Genomic DNA, 22,193 nt, shown 5'->3' with positions numbered 1-22,193 from the left:
CTAAAATGGCCAATTTTGGGGACGCCTGTTAAGAGGCTAAATGATGTTTCTTCCCTTGTACTGGCTCCAAAAAAAAGCACAGCTAATTGATTGATCTAAGTTAATTCATTGCTTGTGTCTCCCTTGTGACATCACCAAGGGCAATCATTCTGCACAGCTTGTCTAGGCCTGTTGATCTGATGGCTTCACCCTGGCCAAACGACAAGGAGAACTTATGTGGGCGAGAGTGGCTCAGGAGGTAGAGCGGTTGTCTGGTAATCAGAAGGTTCCCGGTTCGATTTCGGCTTCTCCTGGCAGCGCATTGAAGTGTCCTTGAGCAAGGCACTTAACCCCTAACTGCTCCCAATGAGCAGGTTGGCATCTTGCATGGTTGCCTCTGCCATGAATGGGTGAATGTGAGGCATAAGTTGTAAAGCGCTTTGGATAAAAGCTCTATATAAATGCAGTCCATGTATATGTCATTCCCCCCCAGCACCTACAAATCCATACAAAGACTAGGCAAAACCATTTTACCCATAATGCATAATGTTGATAATGTCCCCTTTCATTTTCTAAAAACTATTGTAGGATCTTACCTTATTGTGATATTGCAACATCTGTGTGATGATTCTGATCTTTGGATGGTAATTCTTGATCGAGATGACCCTACATGATGAAACACCGTATGGGAAAGTTAGGCAAACAACAAGTCCAAATACTTCTGTCGGAGCTCATCAGCTTCACCTCATTTCAAAAGTCCAAAAGGACCCCATACGTTACCTCATGATGTTTGAAGCGTCCTCGGCATCGGGATCTGCACAATATTTATTGGCTAGGATTAGGCAGGCATCTGCTGCCTCAATCTACACACACAGGAATAACGACACCGAAACAGAGAGGGGAGGGGGGGGGCGGGGGATACAGCATAGCTCAGTATTCAACGAAGTGCGGTGAAGTTTCCAAAGCATTCAGACGATAACCATACAAGGGCGCTTTGAATATATATATATTTTTTTACCAGCCTGCGTACCGGCATGGTCGATCCAAATAATTTGCAGAGTGTGATTGCTATAGGTTACCTAAAGGTACAACCTCAAACTTAATAGTTGTGAGATGTGATAATGTCGCTTATCAGAGAACTTGAAATTTTTTTTGTCTGAAGGCCTATGATGAGGATTTACTAAGATGAATCAGTATAGGGCTCGGGAAGTGGCCAGGAGGTTAAGGCGGTGGCTGGCGTTGCTACGGACAACCGGTCGCCATCTTTGCCGGATAACTTATGTGAATTTGCATTGAGAAATCGCCGCAAAAGGTACAAAAACAGAGGAAAGTATGGGGACAAAAGAAGAAGGGAGGTCTGGGTTTCTCCCACGATGGTCGTGAGATTTTCTGCGACAGCGTTTCACACAATAAGACTTCCAAACCATCTTTAAATCCCCAAATCCACCTGTCAACACACAGTCAAATGCAGTGATCCTCTACAGACGGCCCGCTTACCCCAGAAATGTGACGTCAGCTTCCCAAGCCCTATAGGGATCTGTTAGTTATAGTCAGTCTAAAAGTCCAACATGATGTCATTGTCTGTGGCTACGGTACCCACTGCATCCTGTAAAAAGCGTCAAGTGTCATGTAACAAACAATACCTTTACTCTGGCAAGATCATGTAACAAACAATACCTTTACTCTGGCAAGATCGTGGGGGTTGAGAACAGATCCCTGGTAGAACTCGACTTGTGTAAAGTGCCGTTTGAACAAGGCTTCCAGCTCAAGATTAGGGGAAATACTGGCATACAGAGAAAAAGAGAGAGGTTAGAACACATACAATCATGAGATGCTCGGGTTTTGACCATGCTGTATATCGCTTCTTGCTCTACGGTCACCATTACTTCCCTACAATGCGGCGAGGAAGGAAAAATGCACTTACTTATGGAGAAAAACTATTTCAACATTGACATCATCCCTGTCCTTGTGTAGGAAGTCTTTCAGGAAGTTGGACACACTTTCGAGGGTAATATGACCACAGACCACAATATGCCTGGAAGGGTGGAAGAAGTCAAGTTGAGCAGGGCAGCATAAATCACGGCAAACACTGGCATGCATGCCACCCACAGAAATCAGCCATAGAGAGGCATTCTAAAATCGCCCTCTTAATATAGATCGAAACATCTCTTTCCATGTCAAGAAAATGTATTTTCAAAGCAAACAAGTAACTGAGTTATAAAAGTGAATATTTTCCCCCTTGTAATGAAAACGGTTCAACCCTGTACAACAAGTGCAATCAAACACACGCATTTGAACCACTTTAGGAAAAGGCTGAGATATAATCATGCGATCCACAGCGGTTTGGGTTTGTCATCTGTTCTCAATCTAACAACTGTCCCTTTGGCCAAACCGCCCCTTTGTGAGCTGAATGGATGTTGACAAAGACATGTACAGCAATATGCTCATGCTTTTATACAGGGCATCACTAAAAGCTTCCACAGTGATTTGGATGTTGGTGGTTGACATAAATTCTAAACAAGACTTTACCATCTGACGGGTGCCTGGCAAGACACAGCGGTGTGTTGCAACAACAGAGAGATCTATTGGACGGAGCGCGGGGGTTGATTACCGTTAGGGCCCGGCCGGGGCGATGTGGGCAATGTTTCATATCGCCATATTTCTCTTAGACAGTATAACGGTATTTGGCGATATTGAGTTTCACAGTGCAAATTAGGTGATGTGTAGTATTTTATTATTATTATTATTTTTTTTTTTAACTTTGACCAGTCAGCTGGTTCTTTTCGCGTTTATCGCTTTTTCTGGTCAAGTATGACCGACAGAAACAGGTTGAATGGGGGTACAGATGGGGGGAAAGACACTCTGAGAAAGTACGGCTTGTCCGGGAGTCGAACTCGCTACCCCAGATCCGTGACGCGCACGGTTGTCCCCGACGCCGAAATAACGTTCGAGGTACGCGGTGAGCTACTGGAGCTCCCCTATGTGTAGTATTTTTTACGTTGATATATAGATATCGGCGAGGGGAACAGCTCCCCCCCTACCTCCGGTCAATGGTCTCTAACTACACACCCTCAAGACCCCTACACTCTGCATCTTCTGGCCGCCTCAGACCCACTCCTATTCGGGCTCCTGGGGGGTCATCAAAACCAAACAGGCTATTCTCAGTCCTCGCTCCACAATGGTGGAACAAACTCCCATCACAGCAGGACAGTTGAAACCAGGCCCATTTTCTGCCGTCGACTAAAAACACACCTCTTAAAATTCTTTATAAAAATAAACGAACCCTCTTACATACTTACTTACTGTCTTTTTACTATTATGTACCCTAATACTATGCTACTATTCTTATACTACTACCTATCTTGCTAATATGTCTATACTACTATATTGAGTGTAACACTCAAACTTGATACTATTTTATGAACAATGTCACTGACCCTTAGCTGCCAGAGATGTACCCCTCCTGGTGACTTTGTCGCTTTAGATAAAAGCATCAGCTAAATGACTCAATTGTAAATTGATATATATATGTATATATCATTCATGAACGATGGTATAGTCCTATCCTTTGCATGAATCCATGACGTTATACCTTCATATCTGGTATACCTCCCTGCCCTAACTACAGTGGGATAAGTCAAAAGGGGCTGAGGCTGCGTCCCTGTTTGTCCTCTGAATGCACCCTAGGAATTAAGATTTATGTCCAAGGGACAGCCTCACCGTTCCACAGGTTCCTGTGATGATGAGTGCTACATGTTGGGTCAAATATGTCGGTTATTGTCTTTTCAATACAGTATCTCTGTCCATGTCTATGGCTGGCGGTAGGGAATCCAAATGCTCACCACAATGAAACTGGATTGGGTAACCTGAGGTGCAACTATAATAAACATAAGATGCTACTGTCCCCAAAACAGAAGACTATGCATTTCAACTTGTATCATTTGACATAAGTTGGCAGAGAATTTAAAGAAAGGGGGGGGGGGGGCATCCTAGGAAAAGTAAGAACCTAGCCCATATCAGTATTCAACCATGTATGATATGCCATCTAATTACACTAATCCAGAGGATTTAAGAAACTCTATTCGCTTCATTTGTTGAACTACCATTCCCCGAAGTTTAACTCAAATGTCACTGAGCCTTGTGCCAAAACCGTAAATGAGAAACCCAAACATACTCGAGCCTGTATATCGACTAGGATTAGTGGGGACAACGAGGCGAACACTCCAATTACCTTACGGAGACGACCTGTAAGGCAATCCGCGTAATGACAATGACTTTATCCACTGCGTTAGATAACTCGCCAGGAGACAATTAAAGCTCTCTTTGGGTCCTGGGGTTTTTGCAGGAGCAATTAAGACGTTGTGTATTGAGTTACTCCCTTCTCAACCGTTGTGGTCATCTGTAATCACTCTCCAGGACCATAGTCATCAAGCTCGATCCGCTCGATCCAAAAACATGCTCTCATACACAGGGCAAAGATCTGGCCAGTACATTAACCTTTTAACTGTAGATATCGCAACGTGGTATAGTTATTGAATTCTGGGCTTTGCCAAAGGACGGAGGCAATGGCAGTCTTTATCTATGACAGATGTGAACCAGAGTCTAAATCACAGCGTGTCCTCCCGTCCTGTACCAGATGGACTGGGTAGGACTCAACTGAAGTGGACTTGGCAAGGTGATGGGGAGGAGGGGGGGGGCAGACAGGGCCTGGGCATGGCAGCGCCTGGTTACTGCAAGACAGTAATGGCCTTTGCAGATGTCACCTCCATCCTTTAAAAAGGGGATCAAACGAGTGACTGTGATTGCACGGTCGACCAGAGATGAGCGAGGGGCCTGTGTGTTCTTACAAGCCGATGAGCTGAGACCGCTGTGGGCAGCCAGCAGCAGTTGGCAGAGGATGTCTCTCATTTCAGGAGACGAAAACATCAGTCATGTTTTCCTACTCCCCGTGTCCAGATGCCATCCTTCCAAGGACAAAGTGAGTGCAGAGTATTTGCGTGGCGTGGTATTTTGGAGTATTGGGGTTCAGCGCAAGGTTATTAATCTGACGCACACAAGCACACACACACACACGCGTGCACACGCACATACACACACACACACAAGCACACACACACACGCGTGCACACGCACACGCACATACACACACACACACACACACACACACACACACACACACACACACACACACACACACGCACACACACACAAGCATTAAAAGATTTGTGTGCACACACACACACACACACACACGCACATAGACTAGGAGAAGGATGACATATTTGACTCCAAGTGGATGATTTATCAGTAGAGCGAGACCGGGGCCCCTGATAATGACTCCTCCTCATTAGCTAACAAAATTGTGTTTATGCCCCTGGACCCCGAGAGCCACTCCATTTGCACAGTCTGGGTTTTCAAGGGGAGCTATTGTTGGGAGATTATGCTTCAGTTGGCATCGCTAAGGACGGAGAGGAAGCGGCTGATTATTTTCACGTTGCGTGTGTGCCAAGACTGGCATCAAGTTGATCATCGTGTCGATCGTCTACGTTTAATTCTTTATCATGACGTTTCAATGTACAGCAATCGACACATAACTCAAAAGCCAACTGAAAAGACCAAGTGGAGAGTACTACAGGGATACCATAAATAGTTTTCAAACACACCAACTAATACACAAAATAAACAAAGAAATAAAAAGGAAAATAGCATCACATCCAAATGCACAGGAGGAAACATAGTGCATGCACAAAACAGCATGCACAAAACAGGAACATCCCAGGATGTCACTAGGGATGCAGCAAACACACAAATCAAAGAAAACAAACAAGCTCAAACATCAGCAACACAGGTCAAAGGTCACAGAGTGGTACTGCTCTAAGCCTTAAGTTAGAGAATCCATGTCAAGGTGGAGTAGCGAGGGAAGTCACGCTGAATGGCAATCACATATCATACGGTAATAATAACCTTGTTATGCTAACATTATCTTTCTGTGGACACTCTTCACAAGGCGATTTCTTATCCATATCTCTATGCGCCAGAAATTCACGGTGTGTTGCAATCAATATCGTTTGGAATTTTTGGTCACGGATAAACCGTGGAAATAATCACTGGTACCTAAAGGTGGCCCCCAAGAGAATGTGATCTTTACACCATCAGTACAGTACAGTACTGATCCACTGCGTCTCAGCAGGGCCTGTGGTTCATCATTATGTAAATGCATGTGTGTGCGGTCATGCCTGATTGGGTGGGGGTCTTCGGGTCTCCACACCTCGAGCTGCTAGCCTTTACAGGAGACATTCAGAGGTGTATGGCAGGGTTCAGCCAGGGTTGAAGACGGCTTTCGCGCCAGCCCCTCTGTTGCTGTGGGGGCTAATGGAAACCACAGAGCCGTAATGGAAACCACAGAGCCGTAATGGAAACCACAGGGCCCCTGAGCGCAGCTAGCGCCAGCAGAACGGAACGCTTGTCGCTATGATATCAGTGCATACAGTCTGAATTCTGTCACTGGGCTGACGGCTGTATACTACCGCGGCACAGAGCGCTTATATACAAAACTACCACGGAACAGAACAGTCAGTGTGCATCCTAACAGAGCTCATCTCACTTCCAGAATGACTCCTCAAGGAACCGTTTCAAAATGACAACGCGGCAGCAGTGATGTGAAGGTAAAGGGCAGATCCTAAACGGCTCAGACGGCACCGTGATCTCATTGTTTGTGGGCGCTGTAATCAGTTGGCTTTTTGTAATCTTTTAATCTCATTTCCATCACGCACATTTCTTTTTTGTTGCGCTGACAACTACCAAAATGATAATTATGCACGGCAACCCCCCCATGGCAATAATAAACCCTCTTGACTAACGTGTTTGTGTATGTGTCAGGGTCTATACACACAGTGAACACACACACATATCTAAATGATTATTCAAAGAGCCTGGTGCCAGTCTAAGCCGATGTGTTTGGCGGGGCAAGACCCTGATTGTTACCATATGTATGTACTGTATGCATAACCAGAACGGGCGGAGAAAAGAGAGAGGGGGGGGGGGGGGGCGGGTGAAGACGTGTGTGAGAGAGAAACTAGTCCACAGTTTTGACAAGGCCTTCTCTCAACACCCCGCCTGCGAGTCCAGGCTCAGGTCAACGGCCAAACATAACATCTCATCAATCTTGTCTCACTGACAGGCAAACAACATCAAATAAAGACGTTTTTTTTTTTTTATCTTTCTAATGCCTCTCCCTACTGCTGAGTCCCTAGAACCTGCCGTCCCTGTTGAAAAGATGGCAATAGAAAAACAGAGTGTGTGGGAGAGAGAGAGAAAGCGAGAGAGAGCGTATAGCGGAGACATACCAGCACAGTAAAATAACCAAGATAGGAAAAAGACGAAAGGGGGACGACGACTATTCTCAAATATCCTCCTACAGTAGTAAGAGGAGTCAGATCAGTCTGTGTACTGATATCCTCCTACACTAAACCCACTCCACCTGGAGTCAGATCAGTCTGTGTACTGATATCCTCCTACACTAAACCCACTCCACCTGGAGTCAGATCGGTCTGTGTGCTGATATCCTCCTACACTAAACCCACTCCACCTGGAGTCAGATCGGTCTGTGTGCTGATAAACAGTCGGGTTTGAGCCACAAAAGGAAAGGGAACCGTACTGTACAATAAGTACAACGGTACTGCATTCGACTGCGGTAAATGCTATACACACACAGTACGAAGACAACATTACCACGCGCACACACACACTTCACAATGCACCAAAACAAACCTCCAGAGAGGTCAGTTACACGCAGGAAACAGACAACAGCTTGTGGGGGACAACATCTACAGACAACACAGCTTCTGGAGGAGACAACATCTACAGACAACACAGCTTCTGGAGGAGACAACAACTACAGACAACACAGCTTCTGGAGGAGACAACATCTACAGACAACACAGCTTCTGGAGGAGACAACATCTACAGACAACACAGCTTCTGGAGGAGACAACATCTACAGACAACACAGCTTCTGGAGGAGACAACATCTACAGACAACACAGCTTCTGGAGGAGACAACATCTACAGACAACACAGCTTCTGGAGGAGACAACATCTACAGACAACACAGCTTCTGGGGGAGACAACATCTACAGACAACACAGCTTCTGGAGGAGACAACATCTACAGACAACACAGCTTCTGGAGGAGACAACATCTACAGACAACACAGCTTCTGGGGGAGACAACATCTACAGACAACACAGCTTCTGGAGGAGACAACATCTACAGACAACACAGCTTCTGGAGGAGACAACATCTACAGACAACACAGCTTCTGGAGGAGACAACATCTACAGACAACACAGCTTCTGGAGGAGACAACATCTACAGACAACACAGCTTCTGGAGGAGACAACATCTACAGACAACACAGCTTCTGGAGGAGACAACATCTACCGCCACACAGACAGGAGAACCAGGTGAACACGAGAAACCAAGCGGGGCAAAGCAAGCCATAAGCAATCGAGAGCCTCCAATGAGAACGAGGCATCCAGCATTCAGGGTGTGGGAGGTGACCGAAGATCAGGGCCAAAGTCATGTCGAGCAGTGATGATGACACGAACGGTCAGAGCCACGTCGAGCAGTGATGATGACACGAACGGTCAGAGCCACGTCGAGCAGTGATGATGCGATGGGGGCTAGCAGTGACGAGACAGCAGGAAGATGGCTTTTTCACCAGGAATCATAGGAATCATAAAAAAGCAAGACGTTCGCAAGATCATAGAGAACATGCCAGAAATTATGCAGATAAGGACTATATTAATTGTAAAAGCATGCAAAGTCAACTCAACGCAAAAGGGAAACAAGAAAATAAATCATAGTTATCCTGCAATGGCCATTGAGATTGATGATACTTTTGAAAAACCACCAATAATAATGGACTTGCAGATTTTCAGGTCTTTCCATTTTCTTGTGAAGCCTAAAAAAAATCCTTTATAAGTAGATAGTAGGGATTTCATGACTAGTTTCTTTCACATAGAGGAACAGCGTTCCTAATTAATATGTGTACTCGTTCTGAATTGATTGAGGCACATTGAGAGATGGGATGACACACACATACTTACACGTACACGTTTGATAGACTAGAGGCAACGCTGATTACGGTTGTGTCTGCAGCGTAGTAGTCATGAAAGCTCTAGTTTCCAAAATTAAATCAAAGCGCAACACAGGATGGTTTTGAGGGGGGGGGGGGGGGGGGGGGGTGGACATCACGCCAGTGGTTTCGGTTATGGGTTCTGAGTGGGGGGACAGCGAGAGAAAAGAGAGAGAAAGAGACAGGCAGGAATGGAAGAAGAAAGAGAGGGAGGGAGAGAGAAAAGAGAGAGACAGAGAGAGAGGGGGGAATGGACATGTGTGTCCTAGTGGCCAAGGTCTCCAGTCACGCATGTGTGTGACTTGACATTAACAGTCTAAACGTACTGTTCTAAATTACCCCCCCAGTAACAGAGAGAGAGAAGGGTGGTGGGGGGGGGGGGGGGGGGGGTCACACAACCACACCTTGTCTGGATTCTGGACTTACTTTCTGCCTCGTGTCGAGTTATAACTCCCTCCGTATTTCTTCCGATTAAGGATGAGAGCAGCAATTTCTGGCACGTAGCGAGCAAACATGGCCTACATGCATGAAGACAGAAAACAAAAAGAAAGAAAGGCATGCAGAGAGAGGGTTCCAACGTGGACAGAAACAACAGCAGAACCCAGTGCTCGCTGGAATACTTACTTTCTCCCATTAACCGCACTATAGGAACCACCATATTTCTTGCGATTTCCTATTAACTCTATGATTTCAGGGACGTAGCTGGCAAACATGGCCTAAGGAGAAGATGGGAGACAGAAGCAGAGACTAAAAAAGGGAGAGCACTGTGCCTCAGAGCGAGTGTGTGTGTGTGTGTGTACAATATGACTATTGTAAAAACTCTCTTCCCCACGGTTCTCAGAGGTCGATTTTCAAAAAAATTAGAACAAACAGAGATAGACGGTATTCCCCTCATTATAATTATTATCAAAGTAAAAAGTTACTTTTGATACAGGAGAAACAGTGGTTAAAAAAAAGTTGCCCCGTTTTTATGTATAGGAAGGGGGCGGGTAGGGAGGGAGGTTGGGGGGAGGGGGGCAATATAATTTTCTCACAGCCGACTGACAGTCGATCTCTGTGATAGCACCCAAAATCTCCCGCTAATAGCAGAGTTTCAAACGCGAGGGGGGGAAAAAAAAGCCTATGTGCCATGTTTTGTCCAACAAACACAGATGACCTGGCAGGTTGACTTGAAATAGGCCCACCTGATGGCCCACAGCTGCAAAACACATTAAGACTCATTTGTTGGGCAAAAAGAAATGAGCTGGATGCATTTTGCAGAGGTTCGCAGCGTGCTACCCTACCAAAGGGTCAAGGTTCTAGACTACGATTTGGGGTACTCCTAACTAACCCTAATTGGCAATTTGCCATAGGCGTTTCTGTAAGCCTATCATCTATTCATCTAGGCTATCATCTAGTCAACCACTAAGGACCCTCTCCATAATGAATACATACTAGAAGAGCGCCCTTGGAAGAGTGCACCTAAGCAGTTCCAGGACCGGGCACGATAATGTGTGATGACGTGAGTTTGACGAGAGCGCTGAGGTTTACAGCCTCTCCAGCCTGGAGTCATTACTCCCGCTCCTGATAGGAAGCAGACCACGCTGCTAACCTAAAGACTTCCAGATCCCTCTGGAACAGCCCATCACTATGGCCACCGCACGGTCCACAGCCACACAGCTGCAGGTCATCAACGATGGGAGATGGATGTGGTTAGCTATCTCACTGTAGGGTATGCTAATTGTTTTTTGGCTCGGACCTTCACTGCTGGAGGAGGACAGGGGAGGGTCTAGTTGTGGGTCAAAGGTGTGTGTGTGTGTGTGTGTGTGTGTGTGTGTGTGTGTGTGTGTGTGTGTGTGTGTGTGTGTGTGTGTGTGTGTGTGTGTGTGTGTGTGTGTGTGTGTGTGTGTGTGTGTGTGTGTGTGTGTGCCATTGTCAATTTGGGCACGATTGTATCAGAATAACCTACAATGTACAAGTGCACTGGTAATATTTGTGTCCTTTAAACATTGTCTTTATGTGGACATAAATAAAGATTCTAAATGTGTGTGTGTGTGTGTGTGTGTGCGCGTATGTAGGCCTACGTGCACACTTGCATGTGTGTGTGTGTGAGAGACTGTATTGTTTGTGGTAGTCTTAGTCTAGCAGGTCTCTTAACTAGGGAGAGAGGTGAGAGGGAGAGTGGGATGCTGCTGTTGCTATGGAAACCGCCAGGCTGGCCTAAGCCTCGTCTCCATGCCGTTGTGTTTGTTGGAATAGTGGGAGGAGACACGAGAGGAAGGGGGTGTCCTGCGACCGTAACTGCTTTTAAGAGAACGGTGACAACATTATCACACAATGCCTTATTGCCTTATGCTCTACTCTTAAACAAAAGACAGGTATATGACACACAAGGGGAGGGGGCATGGGAGCACATAGTAACTCCAACAGACACGGTACAAAAGCCTATACTAACAGTGGTGCTAACATCAACATACAATCAACTGATACAGTCAATGCACTTCTAACTAATTAACCAGCATATTAGGACGCATAATTGACCTATCTCAAACCCCGCCCCCTCTTTTGTTGATCCTCCAACAACATTTGCCGTTGCTTGCAACATTTGTGATTGGAGGATCAAGAAAAGAGGGGGCAGGGTTTGAGATAGGTCCATTGTCAATCAGAATAGATCAGGTTCAAACATTTCAAAAACACGACTAGTGTAATTCCACATTGCTGTCTGGCATTCCAACAGTGCTATGCGGCAGGCTGTAGAGATGGGGACAGGCAGGTGAGGAGGGGGATGAGGGGGGGTTGGGGAGAAAAGCCTGACTTTACCAAACCACCGAGGATGAAGAAGACCATGAACAGACGGCCCAGGGTGGTTTTTGCATAGACGTCCCCGTATCCAACTGTGGACATTGTCACCATCAGCAAGTAGACACATTCCCAATAGGATAGTACTTGGGAATTTTGGAAGTTTTCCCACGGATCCCCTGAGTTTTCCACCTAAAGCGGGCGGAGGGATTCAACAGAGTACACAGTTAAAAGAAAACGTCATTGTGTGTTGCCAGAAACCATTGTGTGGGGCCCGCAGCTGTTGTTTTGCTCATACACAAATAAGACTAAACCACTTCCATCAGAAATCAGGGCTTTTTGCACACAGCAAATATTGCTAAAGCTTTTTTTTTTTTGTATTGAATCCAGGCACAAGTGCTCATGCTTTCATTCAGATCATGAAGCCGTTCTGGAGACATAGTTGAGCTAATGCTTCCATCTAGTGGTAAAACAGTTCTCCTGCATTCTGATGCTTTGCCGAGCTGTCATATAGAGTAGAGCCATTGACATGAATGTACTTTGGAAACAACTTGAGCCAGTTGTCGGCAGATACAGTAGCTGAAAGGAAATGAAAAGGTGTGAATTGATCTGTGTTTTATGATAGACAGAGGTGCCCCTACGTCTTCACCATCACATGGAAACATGCTCTAAGAAGGCCTGGTTCAAACACATTCCCTCGGCCCACTCCAACCCGTCGGCTGTGAGCAGAGCTGACCGGGAGTAGCTGGATCTGATGTGACCATCATTCCACCTGTCCTCCATAACCGTCGCCTTGTCTGCTGGCATCCAACGGGACAGAGCGGGGAAAAGCGGGGGGCGGGTTGTCAAAGCTTTATCGGACATTATGCACTGTACTGTATATCTGGCCGGGTCTGTCGTGTACTGTCTGGGGGAACGGGAGATCTTTGAATTTTAGCTTTGAGTGTTACCTATAGTCACCGTGAAGTGGAAAAACTAAATAACTAAATAGAACAAAAAACTTCATGTGCTTTACAGTAGATAAACTGTGCAGCTGATGCCAATTAACACTGACAACTGACAACAATATTATATCTGGATTTGATTCTATTCTACTCCTGGGAAGTGGCCACATTATGTCACAGAATAAACTGAATAAAATGTCCATCCAATAAAATAGGATTGTCGAATCGAAAATAATCCTACTTCCCACCAGCAAAACGTCCCTGCCCTCGGTCCTTGACAACGGACTGGAGGCTAACATAGCTGTCATTCCCTTTTCACACTATTGGTCAATATTAAAATAAAGTCCCTCCCATAAACAGACCTGTCAGATCACAGGAGTGAAACACCGTTGTAAATGTAATCTCATGGTGACTTTAAAGGACCATACCAGTCTAATTTTGTCATTACCAGATATTGTTCATATCTTCAATAGATTTAATGTGAAAAAAAAAACATATTTAAGTGTATGTTTTGGTAGATCTCCGCCTACCTTTCACACTGCCATTGATGTTGAAAACAGTTATGGAAATTGTCGCTAGGAATACTGTAGGTAATTCACCCTTAAGTTAAACAACTCAGTGATTTTCAGAAAGCTGAGTTACTAGCAACTTTGAACAACTTTCAAGTCTCATGGAGTATTTTCCACCCCTTTTCAACATCAATGGCCGTTTGAAAGTTTGGTTTAGTAAGGTAAACTGATATCAGTTCAAACACACACACACCGTATACACCTACGAACACACAATTTGTTAAAGACAGGAGCGATATCCTGTAATGGCAAGGCGTCAGAATTAGACTGGTATGGTCCTTTAAGTGTCTAGAGTTGTGGGGAGAATGAAACATCTAAATAAGAGTAGCCATTGTCTCAATACATTCGATCAATGAGTTAACTTAAAATCAACATAATGATGAAATTACACTTATCTTCTCTAGCAACCCTTTAACCCTTTCATTTACAGGATACAATTCTGAGAGCTGAACATTTTAATGGTGATCTAACAATGGCCACTGGTCCTTGAAATCTATAGAGTCCAAGAAAACAATCCAAACTAAAACGCACACCTGATGCGGACCCTACTTTGACAACCCTTGGCGCAGAGATTGTGTTGGAACCAGGCGTATAAGGCAGGTACCTAATAAACCCCCCGCGTGAACCATCGCCCAGTCCACTTACCAAATGTATGAATCCGGCAGCTGTTAGCCATGTGCTTATGAAGATGGAACACAGGTTCACCAGCTTGATGGAATTGCTGGGTAGGACAAGAACCATAAAACTTTCTCAAAGAAATCCAGACCAGGGGTGACAGAAAGAAAGTAGAATGGGTGAGATCAGCTCTAAAGAGGATAAGATGAGGGAGCGGTAGGATCTATAGTCTACTCTCTATAGTCTACTCTCGGTGCAACTTAGGCTCCGAAGACACTTCACCGCCAGGTAGGCGCGGTGGTTAGACTTAAATTGGAGAGTAGGTAAGTCAATAAACAAACAAACAAACAAAAAAAGGGCAAAATATGAAGTATAAGAATTTATGAAAATCAATTTAAAGAGCATCAATTTAGAGAATGGAGGTTTGAACTCGAAACTCCTAGGATGTACATTATGTCATGACTAGTAAAAGAATGGCATTTTCTTGGAAACTCCCGTTACTTAACCGCAACCTATGACCATGCCTATCTGAGCGCACTTTGCTGTGGCGAGTCCAGTAGCTTTCGTTAATGCTTTTCATAACTCCATTATGTCGTTCCGTGCACCGTAGATTCACCTACTTTAGGGCTAAACTGCATGGCGGATTAATGTACTTTTACAGCACTGTGCTTCCGTGACGACTCTAAGGCCTGGGTCCACATGAGCACATATCTAATAGCACACCAATACCCTGCAGGAAGTAAGGTATAATAATAGACCTCTTAAGTGTTGTTGTCATTTTAATAAAAAAAATACTCGCGAAGGTCAGGTTCCTTTTTATCTTTTTCGGCTACTCAACTGCTAACGTGCCGTCTCACTCACTCATTCATTCACCGACCATTTTCAACTGTGGCAATTAGCCTTGGCAGGTTGTGAATGGAGGATGTTATAAGATTGGAATTAGATGGGACAGGAATTAATTGAAGTTGTTTGTGAATTAGTCAGTGATTACAACTCATTACTGGAGACCATGAGTCAGAGCGCAGGCAGATGCATCCATTGGTTCTCTCTCGTTTTACGCAAGCTGGTTCTTCAGCACATAGATATCTATAGAACACTAGATAGCTTAAGGCGGAGTCACCAGCGCCACTGAACCGCCGCCATCTTGCTCCAGTTAGCCTTGAGTGAGAGTGAGTGAGCTTCACAGACAAAAATACTCATAACTCGCTGAAATATTGACGGATTTACAAACGGGTTGGTTTGCTATAAACATCAAAGATGTAGTTATGATACTGCATACTTATAAAAAAAATGTAAGATGTTTTTTTTTTACAAACCGCTTGAATCATAGCCACGTTAATAATGCTTGTAATAAACCAAACCGTTTGTAAATCCGTCAATATTTCAGCGAGTTATGAGTATTTTTGTCTGTGCAGCTCACTCACTCTCACTCAAGGCTAACTGGAGCAAGATGGCGGCGGTTCAGTGACGTCGCTCTCCATTGGCCGGCAGCGTGGGCAAGCTATCTAGTGTTCTATATATATCTATGCTTCAGCAGAGCTCAGCGGGAAGAGCATCACAGGAAGTTGCCGACCGCCACTCACAGTCATGGTCCTCAGCTGGTGGAGTGCTTTGTCGTAAGCCTCTTTAATGATAAGCTAGTTTGAGAATTGGTAGTTAGTCATTGCAACTCCCAGAGAGTGATATTATTGTGTAACACTTCTGACATGAATTTCTCAATTTGAATCGACTCACTCACTCACTGTAAAAGAGTCTTTCATTTTGGAAAGCTCCTCGGGATAGGCTGGCATAATGAAATAATGATCAAACCAACACGTTTACATTTTTGTTATTATTATTACCTAGCTCAGGCAATTCCCAAGTCTGTGGAAGTTGTTTTTCACACTGTACACATGAATGGCAGCAAGTGACTTCTCCTGAAAACTTGGAGAACAAACCCTGACCTCTCAAAATACGCTGAGCGTGTGCAGACAGACACCACCAGGAATAATGTAAAGGAGAGGGTCAGCCTTAAAATAACACCCGTATTATCCTTTTAAGGTGTCACGTGAAACTGACTAGACAAAGAGAAAACCTGACCCACGCCTCTATGTCAGATGGGTTTTGTGGCTGTGCTGAACAGTGCAGTATAGTAGTAGTGGTGGTAGTAGTGGTAGTGGTGGTGGTGGAGTGGTGGAGTGGTGGTTGAATTATAGTGCTGGCAGACGGATGGAAGCACTATACTTACCTTGTTTTTAAGATATTCAAAAACTGTAAAATTTCTGAGAACTGTATCAACCTTAGTGCTCTCAGGAATCTTAAACCTGTGAGGAAATGAGAATTGAGAAAAAGAGAGACATAGAGGGGGAGAGAGAGAAAAAGAGAGAGAGAGAGAGAGGGGGGGGGGGGAGACAGAGAGACAGAAAATGATGTAAATTGACACTAATACAAGATGAAGCAAGTAATGTAAGCAGAAACTGAATAGCTCAGATGAAGAGCCATACATACAGTATAACTCAATTTTAAGTTTTCAGCGGAACAATGTTTTCAAAATGCATTACCTAAAGATGGTAATGTGTTGTGTTCATTCATAGTTTAAGACAGTAGAGGTTGAATACTTTCTGGTGATATATCACATTCACACTCTGATTTGGACTGATTTCACAAAAGCAAATACATGGGCCAGGGGGGGGGGGGTTCTAGCCATCTATCCTGACTGATGTTTGGTTTCCCATGCAGGGGACCCAGGTTCAGATCCAGGTGGGTTAGAGTGGTGCCGTGTCCCGGACAGGTTTCTACATAGGAGGAAGCAGCCCTGCCTGAAGCCTGATAACATATCTCCCATGACCAGGGCCCCTTTGGCTGAGGGGCAGAAGTTTGGTTTCCCATGCAGAGGACCAGCATTCTAATCCAGCTGGGTTACATGTGCATTGTGCACAAGTAAATGATGGCAGCAAAAATGTCATAAACCAGGCTATTCTCATGAGTGACTTTTGTCATTTTGTAAACGTATTAAAAGTGTATTATTTTGGTAAGCAAAAGTATAGTACATTTCCTATGCAGCCATATGTCATACAAGATTCAAGATTGTTTATTGTCATGTGCACAGTTAAACAGACAGTTTGCCATATAATGAAAATCTTACTTTGCTAGTCCGCCCTTCACACAAAATCACACAATACTTAACTAAAACATCATTTAAATACAAGCGAGTGCTATAAAATAAGGTAAAAATAGATAAATATAATACATATATACAAGGCACAGTGAGTAACATTGCACATACACACAAAGTCTAAAAGTATATTTGGTCTATAAAATGAAGTGTCTTCCCAATGTTTGTTTGTTAGATTGGGGTAGCACTTCAGTAACCGGAGTCTTCATTACCAGGGAATTAGACTGAAATAATGTGTTATTTCCATTATTCCATCTAATTTCCCGGTAATACAGAGCACTGTATACTACTACCCAGAGGTAAAGAGTCAGCACACACAGACACTCAGAACAGAGTTCACTAATTTCAATTTCATCAATTCAATTTATTTCGACCATGCTAACGTTTCAGTCTAATGGCCTTCAGCATGCTGAACATCTTCATGTTTATGCTTGTTTATTTGTGCATATAATATAATAAAATAAAACGAAAGAGAAAGATATACAATAACATAAAAGATACACAGGTGGGATGAAAAAAACAAACCCTGGGGGCTTGAAAATAATAACCCAGCTGACATTGAAATGAAAGACAGCTGTATATGCTTGCCATACATTTATAATATAATATACATTTAATTTATTTATATCATAGCCTATTCTCTGCCAACGATTTGCCAAGTAGTGCTGCTGACAACAAAGCAATTTCCCCCAGGTACGATAATGCCTGTGAGTTAAACTTCACTATAGAGAGGTGTGTATGCATATATTGAGTAAAGTTATATTAAATGAATAGATCAAGTGCTTATTCCATATGACCTAACCAGGTTCAAGTACAGTAGCTCACAGATAGGTGCCCATTAGGGAACCGGGTAGTTTTATACATAATACTCTTAAATCTTCCTACTGTAATGCAAGTTGTCAGGGTGGACGTCATACAATGCATGAAGGGATTATTTGCCAATGATACAATGTGTGGTGGAATATATGCTGAATACATTTCTTCATCGTTAATAAATAGTAGTTTCAATTTAAATATAGTTTTTGAATGGACTTGTGACCGCAGCGAAGCAGAAATAAAATAAAATATAAATAACTAAATAAATAATAAATTATTTTGGATTAGGATTTACTCAACAGAAACGAGTAAAGCAGGTCAAAACACTGCGCCTGCACAGATGGATATAAAATACTCCGGATATAAATACAGCTTGTGTGATATAATCACAACAATGCTAATAACAGCACATCCCAACGCCAGGTTAGGAAGTCACATCCTTTTATCATAATTTAGCAAATTATTATAATCTTTTTTATTCTGTGTTTATGTATTTATTTATTTTCAATTATTTTTGTATTTTAAGTCTTATTGGTGACATGGCAGCTGTTCTGCAATGTGGCAGATCTGTATTTTTGGCCTTTTACAATTAGTAGCTCGAACAGAAATGCTTTCATAAACACTATTCATTCTTTGCAGTCTGGGGGGGGGGGGGGGTTGCATGATTCTTCTCAATGAATGTGTGTACTGGGAAGGTGCATCCTTTCATAGTGTGTGTGTGTGTGTGTGTGTGTGTGTGTGTGTGTGTGTGTGTGTGTGTGTGTGTGTGTGTGTGTGTGTGTGTGTGTGTGTGTGTGTGTGTGTGCGCACATATGTGTGTGTGTGTGCGCATATGTGTGTGTGTGTGTGTGTTGTGTGTGTGTGTGTGTGTGTGTGTGTGTGTGTGTGTGTGTGTGTGTGTGTGTGTGTGTGTGTGTGTGTGTGTGCGTGCGTGCGTGTGTGTGTGTGGGTGCACTTGTGTTTGTGGAGAGGGGGGGGGGGGGGTTGAAATCGGCACAGATTCCAAGAAAAACTCTCAATGATTATCTGGCCCATAAACACGTATGCATCATGTATGATAAAAATCATCACACGCCAAAGTTTCTTGCACAAACAAATAACACACACACACGTGTCCAGGAGCCAGATGCTCATTGAGAGAGAGTTCTCATTGAGAGTGTGCAGCGCCTCCTCTCCATCACATGTTGTTTGCTGTGCCGACCAATGGGACCTTTTATCAATAAGCCGTCTGGGCTGTTTCAGCTGGGATAAAAATAATACTGACTGTCAGCCTAGTAGAGATTAGATTACACCACGTTACAATACTACACACACACACACACACACACACACACACACACACACACACACACACACACACACACACACACACACACACACACACACACACACACACACACACACACACACACACACACACACACACACTAATGCAGTACATTGAGTATGAGCATGTCATATAGCCTAAATGCATGTGTTAATTCATGAATGTTTGCAGGACCCTATCCTCCCCAATATACACACACACACACACACACACACACACACACACACACACACACACACACACACACACACACACACACACACACACACACACACACACACACACACACACACACACACACACACACACACACACACAACCAGCGGTGCATCCTCCATTCCCACAATGCATCTCTTCTCACGAGGCAAATACTTAAGCAATATCACACGAGAGGGAGGGCTGTTATACTGAATATCAGCATGGAGTATAACAGCTCGACCTTGAGTGTGATATTGCTTTTATACAACAGCTCCGCCAACAAATAGTTCCACAACTGTGCTCTTGATAACGACCGTTAAGCCTAATTAACCGTTATGAATGGAACACCTGTGCGGGGCAGTGATACATGACTGATTGATTGATTGAAAAGTTTATTAACAGATTGCAGAATGGGTACAGTACAGTACAGCTCAATACATACAATTGTTAAGGGGTTGCAGACCAGAGAAAGACTTTCGTCTTGTTTACATCAGGGTCCCCCATTTTCAATTCATAACATATATTACATACATGACATACAGATAGACAGTACTGCTACATCTATACATTTATGACATACCAGATTTGCAAATACAGTACTGTTTGTGATACAAAAAGTGTCCAGAAAAAGAGTGTATACATTTGACGTAGAAACTGTACATTGGAGGAGGTTGGGTGGGTGGGGTGGTGTTGGGTGGGTGGGTTTGGGCTGTACATTGGAGGTGGGGGGGGGGGGGGGGGGGGGGGGTTGGGTAGGGGGGGGTGACACACTGTACACTGTACATTGGAATACTGACAAAGTGATACTTGGTAATTTACTGTACAACTGGGTTAGGACATTTGTAGGGGCCAGTTTCGAATTGCAGTCTCCCGTAGGTGTTCTTTGAGAGTGTTTTTGAAAGTGGGTAGTGATTCACATTCCTTTACAGCTTTGGGTAGGGCGTTCCACATTGATGTGGCATAATTGCGAAACGTGTTTAGTCCCTTGTTTGAGCCGAATCTGGGTTTAACATGATTTGTGGAGCTCCCTCTGGTGTTGTGATCGTGGTATTCACTGACCTTTGGGAAGTATTTTGACATGTACATGGGTACCTTGGTCGCGTAGTGTATCTTGTAGACCAGGCCCATTGCAAGTTGCTGTACTCTGTCGTCTACTCTAAGCCATCCTAGGTTGTCAAAGTGGGCAGGGGTGAGGTGGGTTCTAGGAGTCAGGTCAAGCAGTAGTCTGACTAGCTTGTTTTGAGATGTTTGTAATTTGTTTTTTAGTGCCTTTGAGGTGCTTTGGTACCATGAGGTGCAAGCATAGTCGTAGTACCCTTGAATGAGTGCTCCTGCCAGAGTCTTCAGGGTATTCTTGTTTACCAGAGAGGAGATCCGGTACAAGAATCGAGTTTAACATATAGTTAAAAGTCCCAGTGCTGTTATACTGAACGTACAGTAATGCTGCTTGTCCAATCAAATTACTTGGTTGGAGCTAACTGTTGAATAACATAATATAGACCTATGGAGTGATTACATGTGACGGGGGGCCGCCGGAGTAAAGAGGCTTAAATGTAAGTTACAGTAGTTTCCCTTCTCTTGACAATAGACATGGAGGCTTCCTGCCAGCGGTTGAAGGGCCATATAAGGAGGCTACATCCTTACCGCTGCCAGCTGCCGTAAGAGCACAAGACAGCACTGTGGACCATCAGGCTGTAAGTACGCTAGTCTGTCACTAGAGGGCAGTGGCAGTTTAAAATCCAAGCACATCTTCCTCAAGACCATATCCTCACATCCTTCCCATTCCCACCATTTAGGAAGGACTCATAAATCAAGTTAATAAATTCATAAAGTCATAAATTATCCTGGGTATAAAATTGCACTGAACTACATCAACGCATCTCCATATTTGAGATGTTAAAAAAAGTTAAATACACACAAGCCGAAACAAAGGAGTGGTCTTCAAAAAGATCACTTTTCTCAAGGATCGTGTTTCTTAAAGTATAAAGCTGATACGGCAGGTCCCTCTGTTCTCTCCCGTAGGCCCGGGAGCTCAGTGGCTGCAGTGGCTGCAGTGGCTGCTAGCATCTTTCAGGCAGCCTGTGCTAATCCAACGCCTGCCAGGGCGCTCTCTCGGGAGCAACGCTCACTTCCAGTAGTCTAAGGAGATTAATCCAATTTTTCCAGGGTGTAACTCTGCATGCCCTTTTACATTAGCCATAAGTGTGGGGGTCCTCCCTCCTCTTAATCAAGGCTCAATTTGAACATATCTGGGAACATACTGTACACGCCGTAGTCCTCGCCGGGCCACCGAGACTATGAGCGGAGGGCAGGAACCCTTTTAGTAGCTCTTTTTATTACCCGCGCTTTTGCCTAGTACTGGATCTCCAATGGAGTCGTCTCCTCGTGCTGGGCAGCAGCTGAGAGAGTGAAATGAGAGGTCCTGTAATTATGATGTATTACCTGGCTGAGGTATGTATTACAGAGTACTTAATCCCCAAGGTGAGAGAAGATCATTAATTAAGTCCATGGGGGGGGGGGGGGGGGGGGGATTGAGAGCACACTAAACAACACTAAACAACCACACTGGTTTCCTCCTTCTGAATTACCCATAGGAAGGGGCTGACAAGACACATAATTTAATGGGATGAAAGAAGCACTGATTCTGGATTTCTATTGATTATAAGGAAAACCA

General features: G+C 44.2%; 1 protein-coding gene across 1 annotated transcript in view; it reads right to left on the bottom strand.

The window, feature by feature from the left end:
• Positions 1-22,193, bottom strand: part of LOC311234938 (calcium-activated potassium channel subunit alpha-1a-like) — a gene marked incomplete at both ends in the record, with an annotated part of 336,543 nt that overhangs the window by 27,857 nt on the left and 286,493 nt on the right. Inside the window, 8 exons of the mRNA XM_084322217.1 lie at positions 576-645; positions 760-842; positions 1,657-1,762; positions 1,904-2,014; positions 9,743-9,834; positions 11,918-12,088; positions 14,055-14,130; positions 16,252-16,327. Coding sequence (XP_084178343.1) covers positions 576-645; positions 760-842; positions 1,657-1,762; positions 1,904-2,014; positions 9,743-9,834; positions 11,918-12,088; positions 14,055-14,130; positions 16,252-16,327 — 785 coding nt within the window. The remainder of the gene's footprint in view (positions 1-575; positions 646-759; positions 843-1,656; positions 1,763-1,903; positions 2,015-9,742; positions 9,835-11,917; positions 12,089-14,054; positions 14,131-16,251; positions 16,328-22,193) is intronic.

The sequence above is a fragment of the Notolepis coatsorum genome, assembly GCF_963971535.1.
Source record: "Notolepis coatsorum genome assembly, chromosome: 9".
Taxonomy (NCBI): domain Eukaryota; kingdom Metazoa; phylum Chordata; class Actinopteri; order Aulopiformes; family Paralepididae; genus Notolepis; species Notolepis coatsorum.
This window is presented reverse-complemented; position numbering and strand designations above follow the sequence as displayed.